Source organism: Populus euphratica, unplaced genomic scaffold (assembly GCF_000495115.2).
Source record: "Populus euphratica unplaced genomic scaffold, PopEup_1.0 scaffold40.1, whole genome shotgun sequence".
Taxonomy (NCBI): domain Eukaryota; kingdom Viridiplantae; phylum Streptophyta; class Magnoliopsida; order Malpighiales; family Salicaceae; genus Populus; species Populus euphratica.
This window is the reverse complement of record NW_011499912.1, coordinates 896375-917955: the sequence shown is the minus strand read 5'-3', so window position 1 is coordinate 917955 and position 21581 is coordinate 896375. Positions and strand designations below refer to the sequence as shown.

The window sequence follows — 21581 nt, the reverse complement described above, 5'->3', positions numbered from 1 at the left end:
AAATAATATTTATTTATTTATTTATTTTAATATTAATACATCAAACAATTCAAAAAAAATAAAATTTTGCCAAGGATTTGTACCCCGTTCCCGGACGGTATCATCGTCAACAAAAATGGACGGCTCAGATTCCCGTAAAGGAGTGTACACAGCCTTTTCATTTGTGTAGAAACCGAAGGTTTGTCTACACATCAGAAACAAAATAGAATCTCTTCTCTTCAAGTCATTCCCTAAAGGTCCACCAAGCTTTGCTTTCTTCATCATCATCATCATCATCATCTCTCTTTCGTCAAATCTAGAAAATCCCATCAAAATAACAAACTTGCAAATCTAATCTTAGATCTTTCCTCCCCTTTATTATCTCTTCTGGGTAGTTCTATTTAAAGATTGAGTCTTTTTGTAACCGAAACATCAAAGTTACTGTTTTTTTATTGATTTTGTCATTTTGATCTAATAAGTCCTTGTTGTTTGGTAAAAGATCAAAACTTTACCTTAATTATTTTCATGGCTACAAGGAACTCTGTTTTTGCAAACCCAAAACCCTGTGAACATCTTGCAGATTATAAACTGAGGCATGGCTTGAGTGGATACAAATCCATTCAAAAGTGGCTCAAAGCAAGTCCATATGGAAAGACAGGTATTAAAATGTGTGAAACAAAGATTCCCACGTGCCGTTTTCGTAGTGGGTTTCATCAAGGTAGACTGTTTCTGTGTTTGATTTGTTCTTCAATGTCTTGTTCGGACCACACCCTTTTGCACGCTCAATCTGAGAATGGTCATGATATAGCTGTTGATATTGAAAGATCGGAACTTTATTGTTGTTTATGTAGTGATCAGGTCTATGATCCTGATTTTGATAAGGTTGTCGTGTCTAAAAATATTATGGATATGCCAAGTAAGACACATGATAGTGTTGTTGATGATTTGATGAGGAGATCAAGCAAGAGGAGGAGGTTGAATCCTGTGGTGGATTTGGATTTGAAAAGGTCCAAACTTCTGGTTTCAATGATGGATCGAAGGGCGAAATCGTGCTATCCGTTGGGATTGAGAGGACTGAACAATTTGGGGAGTACTTGTTTCATGAACTCTGTGCTGCAAGCATTGCTACATGCACCACCATTCAGGAATTACTTCTTGAGTGAGAGACACGACCCCGAAACTTGTAAGAAAAGATCATCAGATCAATTGTGTTTGGCTTGTGATTTTGGTGTTATTTTCTCAGCTGTGTACTCAGGGGATCGGACTCCTTATAGTCCAGCTCAGTTCCTTTACAGGTCTGACATTGTTATATGTATGCACCCTTTAGTTTCAGTGTGTTTTGATAGCAAATCAATTCTCATTATCATGATTTTGTTGGTTGATTCATGCCAAATTGTCTACCATATCTGTTTTAGACCGTTGACTGTCAACGTAATCTTTCTGATTTTCTTTTCTCTTACAAATTTTAGTACATTCACATAGCTTGTTTATTAGATTCATTTTTCCCTCCAATGTTAAAATAGACTGGATCCCACCGCTAGCAGAGTCTTCAGGAATTTTAAGCAAATTTTCTTCTCTTCTCTTAGATCTCTGATTGAAATCTCATTATCTTGTGCTGGAATTGGTTGTGCCTTGGGTGTATCACTGATTGTAATCGGAAGTCTTCTGTGATGGTGTAGTGGCTGAGCTGTTTGTTGTTCGGATTTCGATATTGATTTGAATGTGGTTTAGATCCTTTCATAGGCCCTCCATTTAATCTCCCAGCAGATGTTTGGAGATGACTTATGCTTTAGTAATGAAATTTTGTTTCTATATGAAGTTGGTGGCAGCATTCGGCAAATCTAGCTAGCTACGAGCAGCAGGATGCTCATGAATTCTTCATTTCAGTGTTAGATGGAATACATGAGAGAGAGGGAAAGGGGAGGAATTCAAATAAAGGTAATGCCTCTAGGTTCTGGGATATGGTGTATTTTCTACTTTGTGTTGTGTTCTGTTTATCAGATGATGGTGTTTAGAGATGATATATGGTTTCTTGTCTCTTGTTTATCAGCTAACACCTAGAAAATGATTCCTAGATGCATTAGAGTATATTTGGGATTTCAACCAAGTAGTTTTCCTTTGTAAGATAACTTCTGTATTTGATATATTAGACACGTTTTTTTTTATTCTAAAAATTTTGGAGGCTGATTCCTCAAGTCTGTGTTGAGGAGGTGTGGGAGCAGGGTTTCAGCAAATGACTATGGATATGGGTACAAGGATATGCTGCCGTTCCTGTTCCCAATTTCTGTGAAATAACTTGTGGACAGAAAAAAAAGAACTTTGATTTGCTTGCAGTATCCAGGGTGCTAGGGGATGGTTCATGCAGTGGTGAATTTTACTTAACTTGTTATCTTTACTCTTATTTACTTACAATATACAGATGTTTTTTGTGTAGATAATGGAGGTTGTCAATGTATTGCTCATAGGGTTTTCTCAGGGATGTTGAGATCTGATGTGACCTGCACAACTTGTGGATTTACTTCCACAACTTATGACCCTTGTGTTGATATTTCGCTCAACATGGACACAACCAACTTCTCTTCAGTGACTGTGGCTAACAAGTCTGTTAGAGAGGACACAGGCAGATCTACCCTTTTGGCTTGTTTGGATCTGTTCACAAGGCCTGAGAGGTTGGGGTCTGACCAGAAACTGTACTGCCAAAATTGTCAAGAAAAGAGGGACTCGTTGAAACAAATGTCTATTAAAAGGCTTCCATTGGTCTTGTCGTTACATATCAAGCGGTTTGAGCACTCTTCCCTGAGAAGATCGTCAAGAAAAATTGATTGGTACTTGCAGTTTCCTTTTTCTTTGGACATGACCCCATATTTATCACCCTCAATTGTCAGAAACAGGTTTGGAAATAGAGTTTTTGGGTTTGAGAGTGACAAACCAGATATCTCTTCAGAATTCGAGATTTTTGCTGTTGTCACTCATTCAGGGATGCTAGACTCAGGTCATTACGTCACTTATCTGCGCCTACAAAACCAATGGTACAAGTGCGATGATGCGTGGATTACTGAAGTTGATGAGAGAATTGTGAGAGCAGCACAATGCTATATGATTTTCTACGTGCAGAAGATGCTTTATTGCAAAGCAAATGAGGATTGGAGCTGCACGCCAATATCCACAAGGAGGGACCCATTTGTTCCAATTGCTGGTTGTTGCTAACAACAGTTTTCAATTGTGGTGATTGCCAGGATGTGAAATGACTTTGCCAAATGCGTCTAAGGTTGGTTATCTGTGCCTGTGAGATGAAAGAAATGGCCAAGGTTGGTTATCAATTTACTTTGCCTGGATGCTAATGCACTGCTACTATCAAGGCTAAACCCTCCAGAAGTAATCAAGATTGCAGATTCTTAAAGACCAGCCATTTGAACAAGATATTGAATACCAATTTGAATCATCCCCAGATTATTTCTTGAAGACTATTTGGCATTACGCTTTGAGAAATTTTGGCAGGGAAGAAGCAACTAGCTTCTTCGTATGAGATTCTCGTGGCTCTCCTTTCATGATTTTCTATGCGAATTCTTTGACTGCAGGCCAGTCATGCTCAGAATAAATTTTATGTAGCCACTAATGCAATCACTTATTCCTGAATGCATACGTTTCTTTTATGTGCTGTGTAAACTATTGGTTTCCAAGAATGAAAAGCAAAGAAGCTATAACTGACATGTTCATGCACTATCGTGGTTTTCTATCCCTGCAAATAGCTTTGTTCATCAATCACTATAATGAGAGAAAGTTGCCCGTCATGTTCATTGCTAAGCGGTGCAATTTGACAAAATCCGAAGGTGTAGGTAAAAACTGTAAGTGCCTTCTGCTCTGCTGTAAGAATGCCAGCCGCTGCGCCAAGCTAGTTGCCCGGCGAGTCATCAATTATCCCACGAGTTCCATGGGAGAAGTGGGCAGCCAGCCAAATACAGTGCATTTCTAAACTTGTTTGAGAGGATTTGAGCTTGTCCCTTTAAAAGCATGAACACTGTGACTCTTGATTTTACCTGAACATTGGATCAAGGACACTAGAGGTCATAATGGTTAAGCGGATGTTAATATATATTTTCTTTTTAACAAATCGTTGGTGTAACTCGAATCTAGACCTCAAAATGAATGAATGAATACTCTCTTTGAAGAAATGGTTATTTTTTAAAAAATATATTAAAATAATATTTTTATTTTATTTTTTAAAATTTATTTCTTATATTAGCCCATTAATTAAAACAATCTAAAAATATCAAAAAATTAATAATTTAAAATAAAAATTAATTTTTTTATAAAAATACAGACATCACAATTGGCTCTAAAACTCAAGATAATTTATCCATTAGGTAACATTTGGGAACATAACCCGAACATTATTTTGAAAAAAAAAATATTTTTGTTTAAAATTAATTTTTTATAGGTATTTTTTTATTTTTTTATTTTTTAAATTCCAATTGAAATTCATTCAAATAAAATAAGTAAGATTATATTTAGAATATTATTCTATTAAATAATATTGAATGTAGAATTTGTTTTCAAATAATATTCTATTTTTTTTTATAATATATGTACATGCTCTTTTTGTGTATAGCTCTTCATAATTTTTTTTGAAATCTTAATCAAGATTAATTAAAGTTTAATAAATGAAATTATATTTAAGATATTATTCCATTATATATTATTCAATTTGAAATTTATTTCCAAATAAGGTTTTAGCCTTTTTTCATAATGTTAGCAATCATTTCATCAATAATTATATGTGAACCAATATGTAGTCTTTTTTTATGTTTTTGGTCATAAATATCTTATGAAAATGGATTTTAAGTGAGTATTTTTATCACAGTTTTTTTTATAAAAAAAAATTATTTAATTTTATTCAATACTATGCATCTTATAAAAATAATAATTTTTTTCCGAAAAAAATAACATTACATGAATCAAAAATAAGATTTTGATGAAAACAATACACATTTTTCCGTAATTGTATTCATTGGATTTCCTGCTAATTCTCTATTATTATCTCACAACTAATTAAGAAAATAGATTTCAAAAAATTACATATGATAATGCATGAGTAATATATCATATGCTTGAGTATTATGATGGTATAACTAATTAATAATTTTTATATATATTTACTAATGTATGTAATTCTAGATTTATTTTATTAAATGTATGCATCAATTATTTAAAAAAAACAAAAACTAATGAAGTAAAGAATCGTCAACTATGGTCAAATGATTATTTAATATTTTTTTGATAATATAAGGATGAATTAATAATTTACTTCTAAATAATAGGGACTCAATTATATAATTTACTCTACAAGACAGACAACAGACTTTTGCTCTTGTTTTTTGTCCCATTTGGCAGCAACTACTAAAGTAACCTTGGACTCCTAAAATCCTCTCTTGATCAGACATGACATGCGCTTCCGAAACTAGATCCGTATGAACCTGTCCCTACTTGAAGGGGGGCAATGGGAGTCCGCCACGTGTAATATCGTAGTTGATAAAAAGAATGGTTATCTGATTTCTTCGCAGTTGATTGGTTTCAGCACGAGGAAAAAAAAGTAGCCAGTCATATATGATTTTTTAATTATATTTGGGATTTTTTGGGTAAGTATGGCCTAATAGGGCATTGCAGTGCAGCCATTTCTTGCACACCAAAATCTTGCTTAGGTACTAATCTTCGGGTTTAGCAGCTTGATTGGTCAATATGGTAATTAGCAAGGGATCTTTCTCTTACATTGAAACTGCCTCCTCTTTGTTTGTTCCATGTTGAAAAGATCTGTCTTCTTGTTGTGGATCATCAATCCTTACAAAAACCAATAGAGCAAGGGATCTTTCAAAAAAAAAGAGCAAAAGCTTCTAGGTTTTTAGATTTGAAGAAGCCTATATCAGAAACGACTGATTTTTGAACTGGGTTGCCATTCACATTTCTTGTACCCTCCTTGGAAAGTCTACATCTTGCAGATATTTTGCAAGGTTAAGGAAACTTATTGATTTGTTAGTAAAATCTGTGTCTTGGGATCTTTCAAGTTGAGCCCAGGTTAAAAGGTTTTTACTTTTTTATAGGAATTCAGTCAGTTGCAAGATCCACAGTTAAGGAAAGCTTGAGTTTTGAGGTGATCAGGTTGTTTTTCTCTCCTGTTTTTTTTCATAAAATAGTGAGTTATGGTGGAGGATGAAAATTTGGAAGCCTGTAGTGAGGTTGGGGGGGGAGAAGATGAACGAAAAGGAGGGTTCTTTGACTGTTTTTCGACTCCAATTTACTGGTTCAAGATGCTCGCTAATGAGACACATTGGAGTTTTGTATTTGGTGTATTGGTTGTGTATGGCATAAACCAAGGACTTGGTGGAGCTTTTAATCGTGTTGGCACTGACTATTACATGAAGGATGTTCAAAAGGTACAGCCTTCTGAATCACAGATTTATCAAGGAATCATTTCAATTCCATGGCTTGTCAAGCCTCTCTGGGGCCTCCTCACTGATGTTCTTCCAATTTTAGGGTACCGGAGGCGGCCTTATTTCATCTTTGCTGGTAAATTTTACCCTAGGGCTCTCATTGTATCTGAATGTACTCTGCAAAGATCTTATTTTGTGGTATTGCTGGTTTCATTCTTCAATTTTAGTTTGTAAATGATGCTTTATAACTTGTCGTACTTGTGTATGCTTTTGTTGGATTATTCATTCATCTTGCACCTGGTAATCGATCTATATGGGTCGACATATATGCCTTAAAAAGTGGAAACTTAGGCTCCTCTTTTAAGTGCGGGATAAAATTTAATCCTGGGCATTCTAGTTTCTTAAGTAGCATGCTTTATGTAGAAGTGTTTGAAGGTTTTGTATGATATGGTGAGAATGAAAGTGGCTACTGTAAGTAACTATGCCCAAGTAACAAGAGGCACGTATCAATTGTCTCGTTGAACTTGGGTGGCATACAGGGAGTGAGATGTGTATGCTGCTGAAACTTTAAAAGAAGGGAAAGACTCAGTAGTGTTTCTGAATTTTTAGAGTGATTCTTATGAAGTTTACTTCTTTTTTATAGAGTTGTGCTTGCATGTTATGTGCATATTCGAAGGAGGTCATGCTGACACGTTTTAGGGTGTGATCTATAGCTCCCAAGTTAACACCATTTAAGATGATTAATATCTACTTAACTAGGTAACTGTTTCAGAAAATCATCATCGCAGTTGAAATAATTGAGCATATCTTGAAGGATAGATTAAATGGGTAGGATGTGTTTATTCTAAACAGGTTGAGGATAAATAACTTCTCATCTGAGCCACATATCCCATGATTGGTGTGGCCATCTTGTGACGGGATGCTTATGTCTTCTGGTGCAGAACTTGGTTTTCTGAGACATATATGGAGCATCTTTTGCGGCCTTATGAATTATACTAGTTTTACCTCGTAGAATGAAGCAAATGCTCTCTGTATGTCATTAAAGAGCGACAGTATGTGATGCCTTGATTCTAAATCCAGAACTCTTGATAGTTCAAAATAGGAATCTACTTGATTTTCCCAGTACGTTATCATTTGTTAATAAAAGCTTGTTCTTTTTGTGTTTGCTTTCTATAATAGGTCAGAAAACTAACTCTTTACCCATCCAATGTAAATTTCAGGATTGCTTGGCGTGGTCTCCATGCTCTTGTTGTCGTTCCATGAGAACCTCCATATTGCATTTGCTTTGTTGTCATTGACGGCTGGTAGTGCTGGTGCAGCGATAGCAGATGTAACCATTGATGCCTGTGTGGCTCAGAATAGCAATACCCGCCCATCCCTTGCAGCTGACATGCAAAGCTTGTGTGCTCTCAGTTCATCCATTGGAGCATTAATGGGATTCTCTCTCAGTGGTATTTTTGTGCACCTAATTGGCCCTAAGGTTGACTGCTGTTTAAGTTCATTGTCCATTCCCCCAGCACTTTCTTTTCGCTTTTTCATTCTTTTCTTTAAAACAATAAATCAGTTTGCACACTAAAACTTGGATATTTCCTCCTCTTCCCTGGTAGGGGGTGTTCGGCTTGCTATCAATTCCAGCTGTACTTGTATTTTTAGTTGGAATTTTGCTTGATGAGCCCTTCATGCCTAAATTCTCTTATAGACAGGTACTCTTTGCAGCTTCTGTTCACCCTTTGTCTCTTCTAGCCTCATATTCTTATGCTTCTCTTTGTTGCTAAGGTAAACCAGAAGTTTGTGGACGCTGGTAAGGCAATGTGGAGAACTTTGAAATTCCCAGATGTGTGGAGACCATGTGTTTATATGTACTTATCCATCGCATTGAGCATAGATATCCATGAAGGTTTGTTCTACTGGTATACAGACTCAAAGGGGGGTCCATCTTTTTCTCAGGTACATGGTTCTGCATTCATTTTCCCTGACCGTCAAGAGAACTGAGGACTGATTGTCAAATCGACTAGGTAAATAGCTACTCATAATGCCCTCTTATGCAGGAGACTGTTGGTTTCATATTCTCAATTGGTTCGATAGGATCTCTCTTAGGAGCTTTACTCTATCAAAATGTTCTGAAGGATCACCCATTTCGAAACCTACTTTTCTGGATTCAATTGCTATTTGGTTTGTCTGGAATGCTAGATTTGATGCTGGTGCTGCGATTGAACTTGAAATTCAGCATACCAGATTATTGCTTCATTGTCATTGACGAGAGTGTCTCTCAGATGATTGGAAGGCTAAAGTGGATGCCCCTTCTTGTGCTCAGTTCTAAGCTTTGCCCCCCTGGGATTGAAGGCACTTTCTTTGCTCTACTAATGTCAATTGATAACGTTGGACTCCTCTCATCTCAATGGGGCGGAGGCTTTATTCTTCACTTACTGAAAGTTACTCGGACAAGATTCGATAATCTCTGGCTTGCCATTTTGACCCGGAACATATTGCGAGTCACTCCACTTTGTTTACTATTTCTTATTCCAAGAGGTGATCCCAATGCTTCAATACTTCCAACTGAAATCTTAGGTGCAAGAGAGGAGGCTGAAACTCCTGAAAATGAGAATATCGAATTAGTGTCCCTTGTAAGCAGTGTTGATGGTAAATAGCTTGAACAAGACTGTTCAAACTAAACATGTTCAAGTTTCTTGGTGCAAATACAGAGTCCTATGCTAAAATCTCTCAAGAACACAGAATACTGACTTTGGGGGATCTGAAACAAGAAACTGCTGTGAACAGCGCAACGTATAATTGCACGCGTCTTCTTCTATCTGTTTCTGATTTCTTTTTTCGAAATCATTGTTCACCTAATTAGATTTGAGTTGAGAAAAGATGCCTGAATTAGCAAACAAGGAACGTTATTTTGTATTTTTTCGACACATTCATTTGATTACGTTTTCAGGTAAATGCTAGAGAATTTTAGAATGTAAAAATGCACTGCAGTAGCACTTGGGGGTTGATTTGTATAAGCTCAAGAAATATGAACTATATTTTATGCAGCTGGATTAAGCTTCCCAGTTTTTACTCGAAAATTTCATGGATTGAGGTTCCACTGTCACTTTTTGTTTTTGGTTTGGGAATGTGTTTTGAAAGTGTAACTCCGAGGTCACTATACTTCGCCAGTTGCAACGCAAACTGATGAATAGCAATGACTGCCGGAGTTGAAATGATCAGGAGGGTCCCACAAAAAATCGCTAACACAATACCATATCATTTTAACCTGAATAAAGAACTGAAAGAGGAAAAAAAATTAACAGATGATTGCATCAGAGAAAAATTATACATTTGATGACAGATTCAGAAATGTGATTTAATGCAGTAATGAGCACGAACTTTAACAGGCACTGAAACACAGCCAATATAAATTTAATTGGGAAACCGAAATACATGGCTGTTGGTACAAAAAAAAAAATTCAAGGCAGGCATTTAGTATGCCATGTCTTCTTGGTGTTAAACGCCCCCCTATAATGTTCATAGGATGATCACATGTTGCACGAGGAATCATAAAATCCCTGTGCGCACACACCAATAGGCTCATTTTACACGTCTCCTCCTGTCCCTGTCCCTGTCCCTATCCCTGCCTCTGTCATGATCATCCAGCTCTCTGCTTCCACTCTTTTCCCGGCGATCACGGTCCCGTCTTTCACTTTCCAATCTCTCCCTATGCCCTTCCCGGTCCCCTATTGAGTCACTTCCCCTCTCCCTGTCCCTAAGTGATAATTTTCGTTGTGGGCTTTCACTTCTGCTTTCACTGCGGTGTCGCTTTCTTGAAGAATCATGATTATCACTACGTCTATCCCTCCTTTCAGAAGATATGCTCTCTGCAGTTTCAAAGCAAAGGGAAACTATTATGTTTTCCAATTTTAGTGTTTGAATTGTTCTGGCGTCTAGGCTGACCAAATACACCAAGCAAAGAAACATATGTGACTAATGACCAAATCAACAGAGACGGTAAACAATATATATAAAACTTGCAGAGCACAGGGAAACAAATATCCTAACCAGTGGAATGTTACGTGAAAGATTCAGTCTTGCAAACTGATCACTTACTTTTGCTAGTAACATCTTCATTAGAACTTGATAAGCCATATTCAGACTCCAGCCATTTCCGATGATTTGCAACTTTCCCCTCAATTTCCACTGAACTTTTCATTCCTCGCTCCTCAAGGGATTCACGATACTCAATTAAAGCAACTTCCAAACGTCTCATTTTTTGTCTGCAATATCATGAGCCAAAATCAGACAAAGCATAAACATGAAGTGTGCAATAGTGCAAACTGGTTATGCCGAGGACAGTTATACATGACTGCCCTAAACAGGGACAAAAGGAGGGAGTGGGATGGAAACTCAACGTGACAAAAGATGATGTTTCCAAAACCAAATCATTTGAGAAACAAATAGGTGAGATGACCACAAAAGAAGTGGGTATGCACCTTTGCTCTTCGTTCATTCCACTCTCAGGTTGTGTTGGAATGTTTGCATCAGTAGCGAATTCCATTTCATCTGCCTTACCTTGACCATCACCAGCATTTTCACTTCCAGAAGATGAGTAGCTTAACCCAAGGTCCCTAACACTTCTCTTTTGTTCATCATCACTTTCATCATCATCTCTAGCCCATTTAGATGCTGGCAGAACAGGATCGTTCTTCTCTTTCTTAGCAAAGGCTTTTAGTTCAGGTTGCTTAATCGGGAGGGTTGAAGGCAAAGATACAGACCCTTTGTTCTGAGATGGCATCTCATCCTCCCCATAAACATTCCACCCTGTTGATCCCACTGGCTCTGCTTCAACATTCATTTCTCTGTGAACACTTGAATATCTACTCGAACTTGAATTGCTCTGAGAAATTTTCAAGTCATCATCTAATTCATATCCCCTTTGTTTTTCTGCCTCTTCCAGGCTCAGCAATCGTGCCACCATCATTTCTCTACCACCAACAAGTGACAATCCATTATGTCTGCAACGTCTTTCCAACTCAGCAAGAGGAAGATTCATTAGCTCTTTCACAGCTGCTCCTTTGCCCATTGCTAATGCAGCATCTTGATTGATCTTTCCCCCTTCAACTGTGTCTTCTGAGCTACTCTTTTTCTCTATTTCAGGTGCATCACCACATATAGAATGAAAAGGGAACACACCAGAGTTACTAGAACGAAGAAAAGTAGCCCGTAGTCCATTCACATATGCATCTGAAAACAGAAACCAATCCGACCATACTTGCAACACTTTCAGAACCCGTTCCTGTTGAAAGCCATATGAGCTCATATTTAAAGCACAGAAAAGATAACAAAATTGGAACTGGAAAAAAAAAATTCAGTATTACAGCTCACCTTAAGGGCCTCAGCAGTAATCCTTCCAGTTATACTACGATACAAGTCATTGAAGCTTTCCATTATGTCAGGTAGAGCAGCTTCAAACTTAGTACGATATGCAGATGCATTTTTTACAGGAGCACTACTATTATGAAGGATATCAGAGACAAGCATGAGTCTTGCAACTTTTGTTGGAATAGGAGTTTCTTTAAGTGTCAAAGATTCTGTCAGAACTTCAACTACCTGCAGGGCAAAACAAAGAAATTAAGTACAATAACAATCATCAAGATAAATAGCACCAATGCTTCCATTATTTATTTACTTATATGATGGGTCTCGACATCTCATTTGCAGGTCTAGTTGAAACAATTTGTAGACTAAGGACAAAGAGAACATAAAAAAACTGGATCACATAAAGTGCTTTTTGTGACTTTGATGGAGAACAACAGAAAATGGTGCACTCAACCATCTAACAATGTATGAAAAAAGATAATGAAAGCAAAATGCACAATTATAAGGCTGTACCTCTCCTGCAGCATCAGCATTATCCAAGGAAAAACCCATAGCATCCTTTATCTGACTTCTTTCCAATGTTAATGCACGCAACATATCCTCAAACTCATCCCTTTGTGGATCAGTCAGTGTTCTTTCAGAGTCAACTCGCTGAAAAAATTCAATAAGTTAAATTAACTCTGCAATTATACAACTTACGAAAGCTATTCCTACCACAAAAAAGTAAACATACCCTGCTTCTTCCAGCAGCATATGTGCTAACAGACTCCTTTTCATGCTCTGGGCTCTTTGTTGTGGGCAGAGGTGGTGGCACCCATCTAAAAAAAGGATAATGCTATGTTATTCTCCAGTACAACATATCAACATATTCAAAATTTTACACGAGTCCTTCAGAAAAGGCTAGCACAAATAGCCATTGAAATAGTAATAACCTTCCGCTACCAGTTATCATGATAAAAGGCTCTGTTCGCCACCTTTGAAGAGTATCACCCTGCAGGCCAAGCATAATTGATCATTCTCAAATCTGCATACAGGTGAGTAAATGAAATGATAGTTTCTCTTTGCAAAAGAGATTGCTTTGTAAGAAATTTTGCATAAAATAACATAAGCAAAAGAAATCAAGAAAGATGATTGGGGCCCCTGAGAAGAAAAACCTCAATAGTTTAAGCATAGTATCAAAAATGAGATCTTGGATTAAATCCTATTTGGAGGGAGGGGATGTTTATGGCACTGGGAGACCTATTTCTAGTTATCAAACCAAGGTCCAATGGATGTTGAAGGGCACCAGAGAAATGGCAGATGCCAAAAAATCTAGCACTCTTAGCCTCATAGAGTAAAGGTCATTTTTCTAAGAATGTCCAAAATTTCTATGAAAGAAGTACAAATACATCTGAGTCATGTGATCCATGCATAATAGAAGGGATACCTGAGCAAAAGAATAGAGCCTCCAAACATAATAAGTATGTTCTTTTGATCCAAGCTCAAACAAGAAGTTGAAAAGAGGATTCCCACGACCCCTCTGCATGATAGCTTGTTCAAAAGCACATCCTCCATCAAGAACATATAGAGCCATTGTATCAATCACATGGTGGAGGTGATCATCCTCAGGTGGAGAAACCATTATATCAGGAACATTTGGAGTAAGAACCTAGACACCAAATTAAGTCACTAACTTGTGCTTGGAATAACATATCAAAACTTCATTATATCATCTCTGACCAATGAATCCAACCATTAAATTCGTGAATGGACCTTGGGAACTATAACTCAGAATTTAGTTATCATGGGCTTGGTTAAAATATGAACCAAAAATAATTTCATTTAACAAGTAATCAAAATTATATTTCAAAGGGACAACAAAAATAACTGTTCTGAACTGTTGATGCTTGACAAACATAACCTCAAGACAGAAAACGCTATATACCAGGATCAGATGGCCATCCAAGAAAAGAAAAAACCTCATCATTCCAAAAGGAATTCATTTATCAATAAAACATAACATAACGATGTTCCAGTCATGTTACCACATGACAGTTCATTTTCATGAGTATCATAGCTGCAAAACATTCTTGCTAGAATAAAGCAAGCAGTAGTTAGTGAACTTACCAGTTCAGAGTTCTGATTTGGGACAGAGGTGACTGGTGGACCTGATGGACCAGAGAGAATCACAGTGGCACCCTATCAAACACAATAAGAACATTTTAGAAACATTCCATATGAAGAAAGAAAGCAACCTGCCTTAAGCTGCCCATTTATGCTAAGAATGTTAAATGAAAACGCATTTATTTTGTTCAAAGGAAATTAGTCTCGTGGCATCAGATTAGTATGTGCATCAATGTACCATACATCAATTACTGGTTCACAAAAGGAAAAAGCAGTATGCATATAGATCAACCTGATATGAGCAATAGGTTAAGGTGGGAAACTATAACATACCTCTTTACTCCTAATAGCCATTTGTCCAGGTGGTGGAGCAGGTAATGCCTGTGATGGAAGAGCCACAGATTTTCCCCACCCAATTTTCAACTCATATTCATACACAACAACTCCTATGGCATGAAATAAATTACTTCAATCACTTTAGTGTTCTGCTCCATATAATGAATATTTGAATAGTAGCTCACATAAAATGGTATCCAGCTAAAATAAACCACAAATTAGTGATATTGATACACAATGATCACGAAAGATGTGCAGTGCTCGTCATATCAGGAGATACTTTGGCACAAAGTAAATACCCGAAAAACATGGATTAATAGAGTAAATGATCGAACCTTGCATTTCATCCTTTGCAGCCTGCCCATCAGCTCTATTCATGAATGCTACAAATCCACAGTTTCTTTGCCGTCTCCGCTCTTCTTCTGTCCTGGGCCACATTATCTTCACACTAGCTATGGGCCCAAATCTTCCAAAAGTTCGCAGAAGAAAATTCTCATCGACCTAGACATAAAGGCAAGAATTAAAATGTCCTTGACTGTATAAATAACAGAGAATTAACAAGTAGAGATGCAAAAAAGAAATAACAATTCAAAGTAACAATCTGACCTGTGGTGAAAGATTCCCAACATAAAGATTTGTGGTTTGTGGATCAACATCATCAAATGATCCAGGCAGCCTTCCACTTGGATCGAAGTCATCAGGTAGTTCATCAAAACGACTAGATGGCTGGGGAAAAGGAAAAGAAAAGGAAAACCTTAGTTAAAGATCCATTTATGTTCAAGAGCGGTAAAATATGCAAAGTGTGAGTATACAGTGTGTACGCATTTGCACTAGGGACTTACAGCAGAATTTTCATTATGGCGCCCTTCGCGCCAATGTTCCCGTTCTTGATTTCGCCTCTCCCTCATCTCATGCTCATGCTTCAGCTCCTCCATAAAATGATCTATGTTTCGAGTCTTTCCCTTTTCCTTCTCCTTTGGTCTCTCCTCCTCCCTCTGCAAAAATATGAGAACACATGAAATTGACTGTCACAGGAAGAGGCTTAAGAACCAACAGATATAGATGCCTTCTATCAAAATGCTAACCTTCTTCTCAAGTTCTTTTCCCTTGGATGCCATAGGAGGTGGGATGAAAGATGGAACATACCTGCAGAAGTAATATTGCAGATAAACTTCTATGTCACGAAGACAACTGTTTATTTTGCTGTTGCAGCCATAATCTAACAAGTGCTATCCACATCCCTTTCAAGGATGAACCTCATGATGTATTCTCGTGTTCTCCATTTTCAAATTTTTTAAGTGCCTCGAACTATTAAAATGTATTAGTTATTTGACTTTGCAGTCTCTTTTTAGCCCTTCAAATCCAAAAATTTTAAAAATTTGGCAGTCAACAAATAAAAACAACATGGTTAATGGTTATTATCAGTCAGTATTATTCCTTTAAAGAATACATCTTAGAATATCACACTTTTGAAAAAATCAATCAAAGGTTGCTATTCTAAGAGATTGAAAATTTTCTGTGTTGAAAAAGCATAAATTAGGGATCGACACAAAATCTATGCTCACTTATAATTGGTTCAAATGATTATCAATTTCGATTTTTAATGCCATCAAGTATGAAAAACACACAAATAAACTTTTTTTTCCTATTTTCTTCAATGTACAAAACTAACAAATCCAAAACTACACTCGAGGATTTTATCACCACACAATTCTCTCATTCTGGTGATGCCTTACCAAAAGAGCATGGGAACATGGTTAATCAATCAAAAGCATTAATTTACCTCCTTCCCTTCTTTGGAACAGATACCCCATCTTTCGACTTTTCACCTGCCATCCGCGAATGATAAAAAAGGCCCATACTTTTATTAATGTGTCCGGTAACAATATAAAACTATTTATTTATCCATAGTGTGAAACAGTTAAGAATAAAGAAAAACAATGGGAGAAAGAGACTCGTGCATTAACATTAATGAGCAATCAAAATTCCTAACTAACCTTTAGAATCAATCTTCAATTTCTCATTGGGATTGATTGTTCCACCTCGAACAAAAGTCTTTGATCCGGGTGCATTATCCCCTTGAAACGACTCCACAAACTCCGCATACAAACGAGCTGTTTCATCCTCCGCTCTCTTCACCAAAAAAATCAGAAAATCAGCCCATAAACAAAACTACCAAATTTCTTCAACCAATAGAAACCGCATGAGTTCAAAACTCAGGCAATGACAGCAAACACACACACATCACACACCTTTTTCCTCGCCTCTTCTTCCTCTCTATGCTTCTGGAATGGAGTCTTTTTTCTCGTGATGGAGAAAGAACTCATCTTTGCATTAGATTCTGAAATTAAAACAATTTCAAAGTTCAAAGTTCAGTCAAAACTCACAAAAAAAAAAAGTATCCAAGCTCAAATCCGTTAATTAATAAATCAATAAAAAAATGAAGTCAGCATACAATAAAGCACCACAGCAACAGCAACAGAACCCTGAATTCAGTTCCAAAAACCACCAAGTTTGCCTACCAATCAAACTAAACCTAATTATTCGACTAACAAATTCTAAGATCGCCAAACTTCTGGACAAACTAAACCTAATCAGTCAACCAAATCGAAATTAGGGCTTCTTTCAAATTACCGAACCAAGTCATTGAAATCAATTTTCTAACTTGCAGTTACAAAAGTGTAGCAAGAACGAAAGAAAACTGACGTCGAAGACAAATTGAAAGAGAGCGGGTGAGTGAGTGAGTGAGAAGAACGAACCGGGTAGAGCTGAGTTGATCGAATAGGGGTTTTGTGGAGGGTGATTTGGGGCTGGTAAAGGGAGTTCTCAGTTTCGTCTTCGTCTTCTTGGTGATGTTATAGCTGTTAATTCAATCTAGTAAAACAATCAATCTCGATAGAGAAAGGAGGCGGGTGACTTTTTTGGGCTCTTTTTTCATTAAAAGATGGATGGATACTAGTAAATGGGCCCAGATCTAGCCCATCAAAAAAGAAGATTAGCTGATTCGAGCATAATTGTTAAATTTGACCCGAGATATAAGTTAACTAGAGGCCCGGGTCACTGAATTTTTAGGTCACCTCATCAGTCTCAAAATATTATCTTTTTATTTTGGACAAAAACTTAAAAAAAAAAATCCTTAAAGATAGACCGTTTTACTAGGGTTTAATTAGGTTATCCAATCATAAGTTGGGTTGAGTTGTTATATCACTTGAATTTTAATGTAGATTTGAATAATGCTATTCATTTGAAGAATTTTATTGTTATGCTTACAACTTTTAGCTTTGGCATGGATGTTCATTTTTATTGAGGTTAATTTCAAATTATCTCAAATGTAAATTAGTGTGAATTTGAAGCAATTCTTTTTTAATTTTGATTCCAACTATAAATATTTTTATTTTTTAGACCAATTTGAAGTATTTGGGATATCATTAAATGCCTAAATTAAAATTTTAGAAATACAAGAGAAAACAAAAAAATAAATAACAAAAAACCCTTTTCCTCTACGCGTAGATTACCACTCTACTTCTCTTTCATATTTTTTTTTGTTGCTTTCATAGTTTTTAAATTTAATTTGTCTTGATATGAATTAGAAGGGTTGACTCATATCAATTTAAGTTAATTTATTTTTTATTTTATAAAAAAAGTGAAAATGACATTGTTTTTAAAATAAAAATAAAATCAACGAGTCTTGATTGATATAGATAATTGAGTGATTTATTAATTTAAACAATTTAACTTATTATTTATAATCAAGATACAAGTCAAGTAACAGATAATTATAGTAATAGCAAGCGATTCTTAGTAATACCTGTAAAATATCTCATTTGATAAATGTGAAGATTTTCTAATAATTAAATCAATAATTTTATAAAAAAAGACAGTATAATAATATTATTTTAAAAATATATATACTAAAAAAACTAATAATAAAAAAATTGTGAACTTTGACTTAAAAAACTCATAAAATATTTATAGTCTATAAATCTTATTATTTTATAAAAAAATTAAAATATAATTTTATTTTTATAATATTTTAATTACTAATAAACAATAAAAACAGAGCACCCGTCAACAATAAATCTTTGACTTAAAGAACTCAAAATGTATTTTTAATGTTAAGAGTACTAGTAATCAATTACAGCAGAGCAGCGGCAGCAACAATAATAATAATATTTATTGTTATTATTATTGATATTATAAAAAAAGTTGGCATCCAACCATGCCTCGTTCATTCATCACATAAAATTTTGAACAAACAAGAAATTAATTTATAGTGGATTTTGAGAAGTTGATAAGACAATTTCTCAAAATTAATTATTTGGGCAAGAGACAAATTTGAAGTTTTACCAAGTGTACTAAAAGATCTTGACATAAAAATACACTGACCAAACAACAAAAGTGGCCTTTCATCAGCAACCTGAGCAGAGCTTCAATTGTTATGATTATACATGCATGTTGGAAAGATAGTGAGATGAACAGAGCAGTTATAAAATTTCCAAATCAAACAACATGGGATTTAGAACAAAGCCTACGCAATACACTAAATCGCACTTTAATATATTTCGCATTTCTATTGGATTCAACTCGCAGAAAACTTGAATACTAGCTATCATTTTAGTGTGCCAATCTCTTAAGATGTTGAAGCAGCCGCTGTTTGATCCACTGTCTGTCATTTGGAAGGTAGGCCTGAATTGAGTGCTCATAACTGCAAGACAGAAATAAATAAACAGGACATCAGCTATCCCGCAAAAGCAATCATAAAAAATCCATGCAAGTCTTTGTGCTAATTACATAAAGCTACATCTCATTCAAAAAATCAAGAGAATTTCCATGCTTCTGCCCTGGATATGGATATTGGAGTTGGAATGTAGCTGGCTTGATAAATATAAAGAGACAGCAGAATGACCCAGCTTAGTAATAATTGCCTTATTTTCCCGAGGTACCTTAGTCTTTCCAATAGAAAACTCTCATTCTCAAACAAGATAACATCTAAGTTTTGGGGGCCATTCGCTAACAGTGTTTAATTGAAGAAAATTATGTTGGCACTCAACACAACTGTTTGAGAAGACTGACATTGAATGTGATGGTGGGAATATATACTCTTCACCAGCGAGGTTCATGGATATGTAAATGCACATTAAATATTTTCACCTCCCAGTAAAAATAATTTTGAGAGTCAAAATGCAATACTCTTAGCTACCCAAGCATGATAGCTGACATGGACGTCTAAAGGTATTCAATAGCCAGCTTCAAAGTCTTTGGATGTGCGTGTGAGTGGAGGGAGGGAAGGAGAGAGAAATACACCAATGCGCTCATGTCTGCAAGGCCATCAATGAAATTGTAGAGATCCCCAATATCATAAGTGATGTTTCTGTTGGCTGGATTTAGGTCCTTGAGCTTCCTTTCGTATAGTGCACAAATACCTACAAATGCTCACGACAAACAACCTCAATGAGTAAGGAGATTTTAACAACAATACATTCATTGAAAAATAAATCTAAGCGCTAAGCAAATGGTTAAAAAGCTTGTGATGGGTTCATTTTATAATTTGACAGCCTATTTCATAAGAGTCACCTCAGCCATTATACAAGCACAGACAGCCTTTAGGATAAAGTGAAAAGCTGGACTACCAAATAACATTAAGATGTCACGTGATCAGAACAGAATCAATCAAATTCCAAACACAGTGTATAAAACACCAATATCTTCATTTCCTGCTAAAAAACTAAAGGGAGTAAAAGTAAATGAACAGAGTATACCCTGTATCAAAAGTAGACGATGGAAGGAGAATCAATAACCCTAAGAGATAACAATATTCATGTAACTACTACAACTAAGATGGCTGAATGAAGTTGAAAAAGCTCCTTAAGCTGGAAAGTGCACAGCACAACCATAAACCCACAATCAATTACACCAATTCCATTACTTCTGCACTCTATATTGACACAGGTACTATGTTAAAAGCAACAAACATGAGAGGAGGAAACACCCTTCTTGACTGAGGGCATAAAAATACCATAAACACAAAAAAACCTTTTAAGCCTAACAAGCTACTATATCTACTCCAATCTTCAAAATAAAAATAAAATCTCACAGAGCCAATCATAATCAACAAAAAACTCTACAGTAACACAACAGCAGCAGGACATAACTCACATACCATCCATAGCTTGACTTATGGAGTCATAATCCATGAAAGTTCTGGTAGCTCTATTTTGAGAGGTCTGCATCAAAACTATTGTGTGCCTATTTGCCTACACATCAAAAACATAACCAGTCAAAAACACCCGAAGAAGAAGAAGAAGAAGAAGCAAAGCATGAAACTTAACCAAAATTAACAAAAGGCCATTTCTTAAGAAACTAAAAAGTTCAATAATTTACAAATTCAATCAAACAAAAACTTAAATCTCATTCATTATTTCGAAACCTTGATTTAAAAATAGAAAATGAGATTAAGAGAAAATTACAGATTTGAAATAGAATCGAACTGGGGATTCAGTAAATAATGAAAATCAGAGGAGAAATTTGGGTACCATAGCTTGAATTGCAAGCGGAAGCTGTGGATTCTTAGGGCAAGGGTTTATGGCCTTTGTCTTGGTATGAAATGGAAGTAGATTGAAAATGATTGTCTTTGAGAAAAGTCTGTGGGTCCTACAATTATAAAGAGCCACTATAAAATTGCCACGTTATTTTTTTTTATTTTTTTATATATATGTGTGTATGTGATGGTGTCTCAGTGCTGTAAACTTAGTTAATTAAGGACAAAATTTCAGAAAAAATAAATTTAAAAAACGTGAATTTAAAAAAAAAAAAATTTGAAAAGTAAAATATTTTTTAATGTTTGACAGTGTTATAAAAAATGAACTGAAAAATATTTTTTAATGTTTAGTTATAATATTCAAAACAAAATATATATAGCAATCAAAAGTTTGAGGATCAAATTTGATATAATCAGCAAATAATGACATTTCTAAACTTTTCACAACTTCCAGAAAGTGTTTTCCTCTCAAATTTTTCAGGAAAACACTTTCCTGAAAATCAAGCCAAATTTTCCTTTGACTGGAAAGTGTTTTCCGTTTACCAACATTCTTAACAGCAAACAAATATAAGAAAGTTTAGAAAGTGATTTTCCAGAAACCACTTTCTGAAAAACAAACACAAGAAAGTTTGGAAAGTGTTTTCCTGGAAACCACTTTCCGGAAAATAAACACAGCTAAAAAGAAAAACACTTTCCTGAAAACCAAGCTAATTTTTTTTTTACTAAAAAATATTTTTGTTGACCAGAAAGTATTTTCCGTTGACTGAAAAGTGTTTTTTGTTGATCGGAAAATGTTTTCCGTTGACCAACTTTCCTAATGACAAACAAACACAGGAAAGTTT

The 21581-nt window shown here is 35.6% G+C and overlaps 4 protein-coding genes across 9 annotated transcripts; 2 read left to right on the top strand and 2 right to left on the bottom strand.

Moving 5' to 3' along the window:
- Positions 1-63: 63 nt before the first annotated feature.
- LOC105134117 (ubiquitin carboxyl-terminal hydrolase 22-like) lies at positions 64-3702 on the top strand. Of its 2 annotated transcripts, XM_011038408.1 has the most exons (3): positions 64-1274; positions 1799-1917; positions 2414-3702. In XM_011038408.1, exons 1-3 carry the CDS (start codon positions 505-507, stop codon positions 3184-3186), a joined length of 1662 nt encoding a protein of 553 aa, XP_011036710.1. In that variant the 5' UTR covers positions 64-504; the 3' UTR covers positions 3187-3702. The 2 variants fall into 2 exon arrangements, with proteins under 2 accessions (XP_011036710.1, XP_011036711.1); XM_011038409.1 differs by lacking the exon at positions 1799-1917 and having other exon boundaries at positions 64-1162.
- Positions 3703-5378: 1676 nt separating this feature from the next.
- Positions 5379-9446, top strand: LOC105134116 (probable folate-biopterin transporter 2). The gene is made up of 5 exons (XM_011038407.1): positions 5379-6540; positions 7625-7884; positions 8012-8107; positions 8181-8351; positions 8453-9446. The coding sequence occupies exons 1-5, from the start codon at positions 6174-6176 to the stop codon at positions 9050-9052; spliced, it is 1494 nt and encodes a 497-aa protein (XP_011036709.1). The 5' UTR covers positions 5379-6173; the 3' UTR covers positions 9053-9446.
- Positions 9447-9685: 239 nt separating this feature from the next.
- On the bottom strand, positions 9686-17090 carry RRC1 (RNA recognition motif (RRM)-containing protein). 4 transcript variants are annotated; one of them, XM_011038403.1, is made up of 18 exons: positions 16948-17090; positions 16454-16543; positions 16199-16334; positions 15985-16030; positions 15287-15347; positions 15044-15196; positions 14808-14927; positions 14537-14702; positions 14199-14311; positions 13869-13940; positions 13189-13410; positions 12695-12753; positions 12496-12580; positions 12276-12413; positions 11769-11993; positions 10877-11679; positions 10494-10660; positions 9686-10264 (listed from the first exon to the last, which is right to left on the bottom strand). In XM_011038403.1, exons 2-18 carry the CDS (start codon positions 16526-16528, stop codon positions 9978-9980), a joined length of 2928 nt encoding a protein of 975 aa, XP_011036705.1. In that variant the 5' UTR covers positions 16529-16543; positions 16948-17090; the 3' UTR covers positions 9686-9977. The 4 variants fall into 4 exon arrangements, with proteins under 4 accessions (XP_011036705.1, XP_011036704.1, XP_011036707.1 ...); XM_011038402.1 differs by having other exon boundaries at positions 16454-16542; positions 16961-17090; XM_011038405.1 differs by lacking the exon at positions 16948-17090 and adding an exon at positions 16657-16759 and having other exon boundaries at positions 16454-16542.
- A 1406-nt stretch (positions 17091-18496) lies between these two features.
- Positions 18497-20843, bottom strand: LOC105134114 (enhancer of rudimentary homolog). 2 transcript variants are annotated; one of them, XM_011038400.1, is made up of 4 exons: positions 20735-20843; positions 20362-20455; positions 19504-19624; positions 18497-18906 (listed from the first exon to the last, which is right to left on the bottom strand). In XM_011038400.1, the coding sequence occupies exons 1-4, from the start codon at positions 20735-20737 to the stop codon at positions 18816-18818; spliced, it is 309 nt and encodes a 102-aa protein (XP_011036702.1). In that variant the 5' UTR covers positions 20738-20843; the 3' UTR covers positions 18497-18815. The 2 variants fall into 2 exon arrangements, with proteins under 2 accessions (XP_011036702.1, XP_011036703.1); XM_011038401.1 differs by having other exon boundaries at positions 20669-20755.
- Positions 20844-21581: the final 738 nt, after the last annotated feature.

Excerpts from the sequence above, each read along its gene's own strand:
- LOC105134117 (XM_011038408.1), top strand. The coding sequence starts at position 505 with ATGGCTACAAGGAACTCTGTTTTTGCAAACCCAAAACCCTGTGAACAT. Across the intron at positions 1,275-1,798 it reads CCAGCTCAGTTCCTTTACAG|TTGGTGGCAGCATTCGGCAA; the intron begins GTCTGACATTGT and ends TTCTATATGAAG. Across the intron at positions 1,918-2,413 it reads GGGGAGGAATTCAAATAAAG|ATAATGGAGGTTGTCAATGT; the intron begins GTAATGCCTCTA and ends TTTTTTGTGTAG.
- LOC105134116 (XM_011038407.1), top strand. The coding sequence starts at position 6,174 with ATGGTGGAGGATGAAAATTTGGAAGCCTGTAGTGAGGTTGGGGGGGGA. Across the intron at positions 6,541-7,624 it reads GCCTTATTTCATCTTTGCTG|GATTGCTTGGCGTGGTCTCC; the intron begins GTAAATTTTACC and ends TGTAAATTTCAG. Across the intron at positions 7,885-8,011 it reads TGCACCTAATTGGCCCTAAG|GGGGTGTTCGGCTTGCTATC; the intron begins GTTGACTGCTGT and ends CTTCCCTGGTAG.
- RRC1 (XM_011038403.1), bottom strand. The coding sequence starts at position 16,528 with ATGAGTTCTTTCTCCATCACGAGAAAAAAGACTCCATTCCAGAAGCAT. Across the intron at positions 16,031-16,198 it reads ATTGAAGATTGATTCTAAAG|GTGAAAAGTCGAAAGATGGG; the intron begins GTTAGTTAGGAA and ends CGCGGATGGCAG. Across the intron at positions 13,941-14,198 it reads TGGCTATTAGGAGTAAAGAG|GGTGCCACTGTGATTCTCTC; the intron begins GTATGTTATAGT and ends TGTGTTTGATAG.
- LOC105134114 (XM_011038400.1), bottom strand. Across the intron at positions 19,625-20,361 it reads CATAAGTCAAGCTATGGATG|GTATTTGTGCACTATACGAA; the intron begins GTATGTGAGTTA and ends GAGCATTTGTAG. Across the intron at positions 18,907-19,503 it reads GCAGACATGAGCGCATTGGT|TTATGAGCACTCAATTCAGG; the intron begins GTATTTCTCTCT and ends TCTGTCTTGCAG.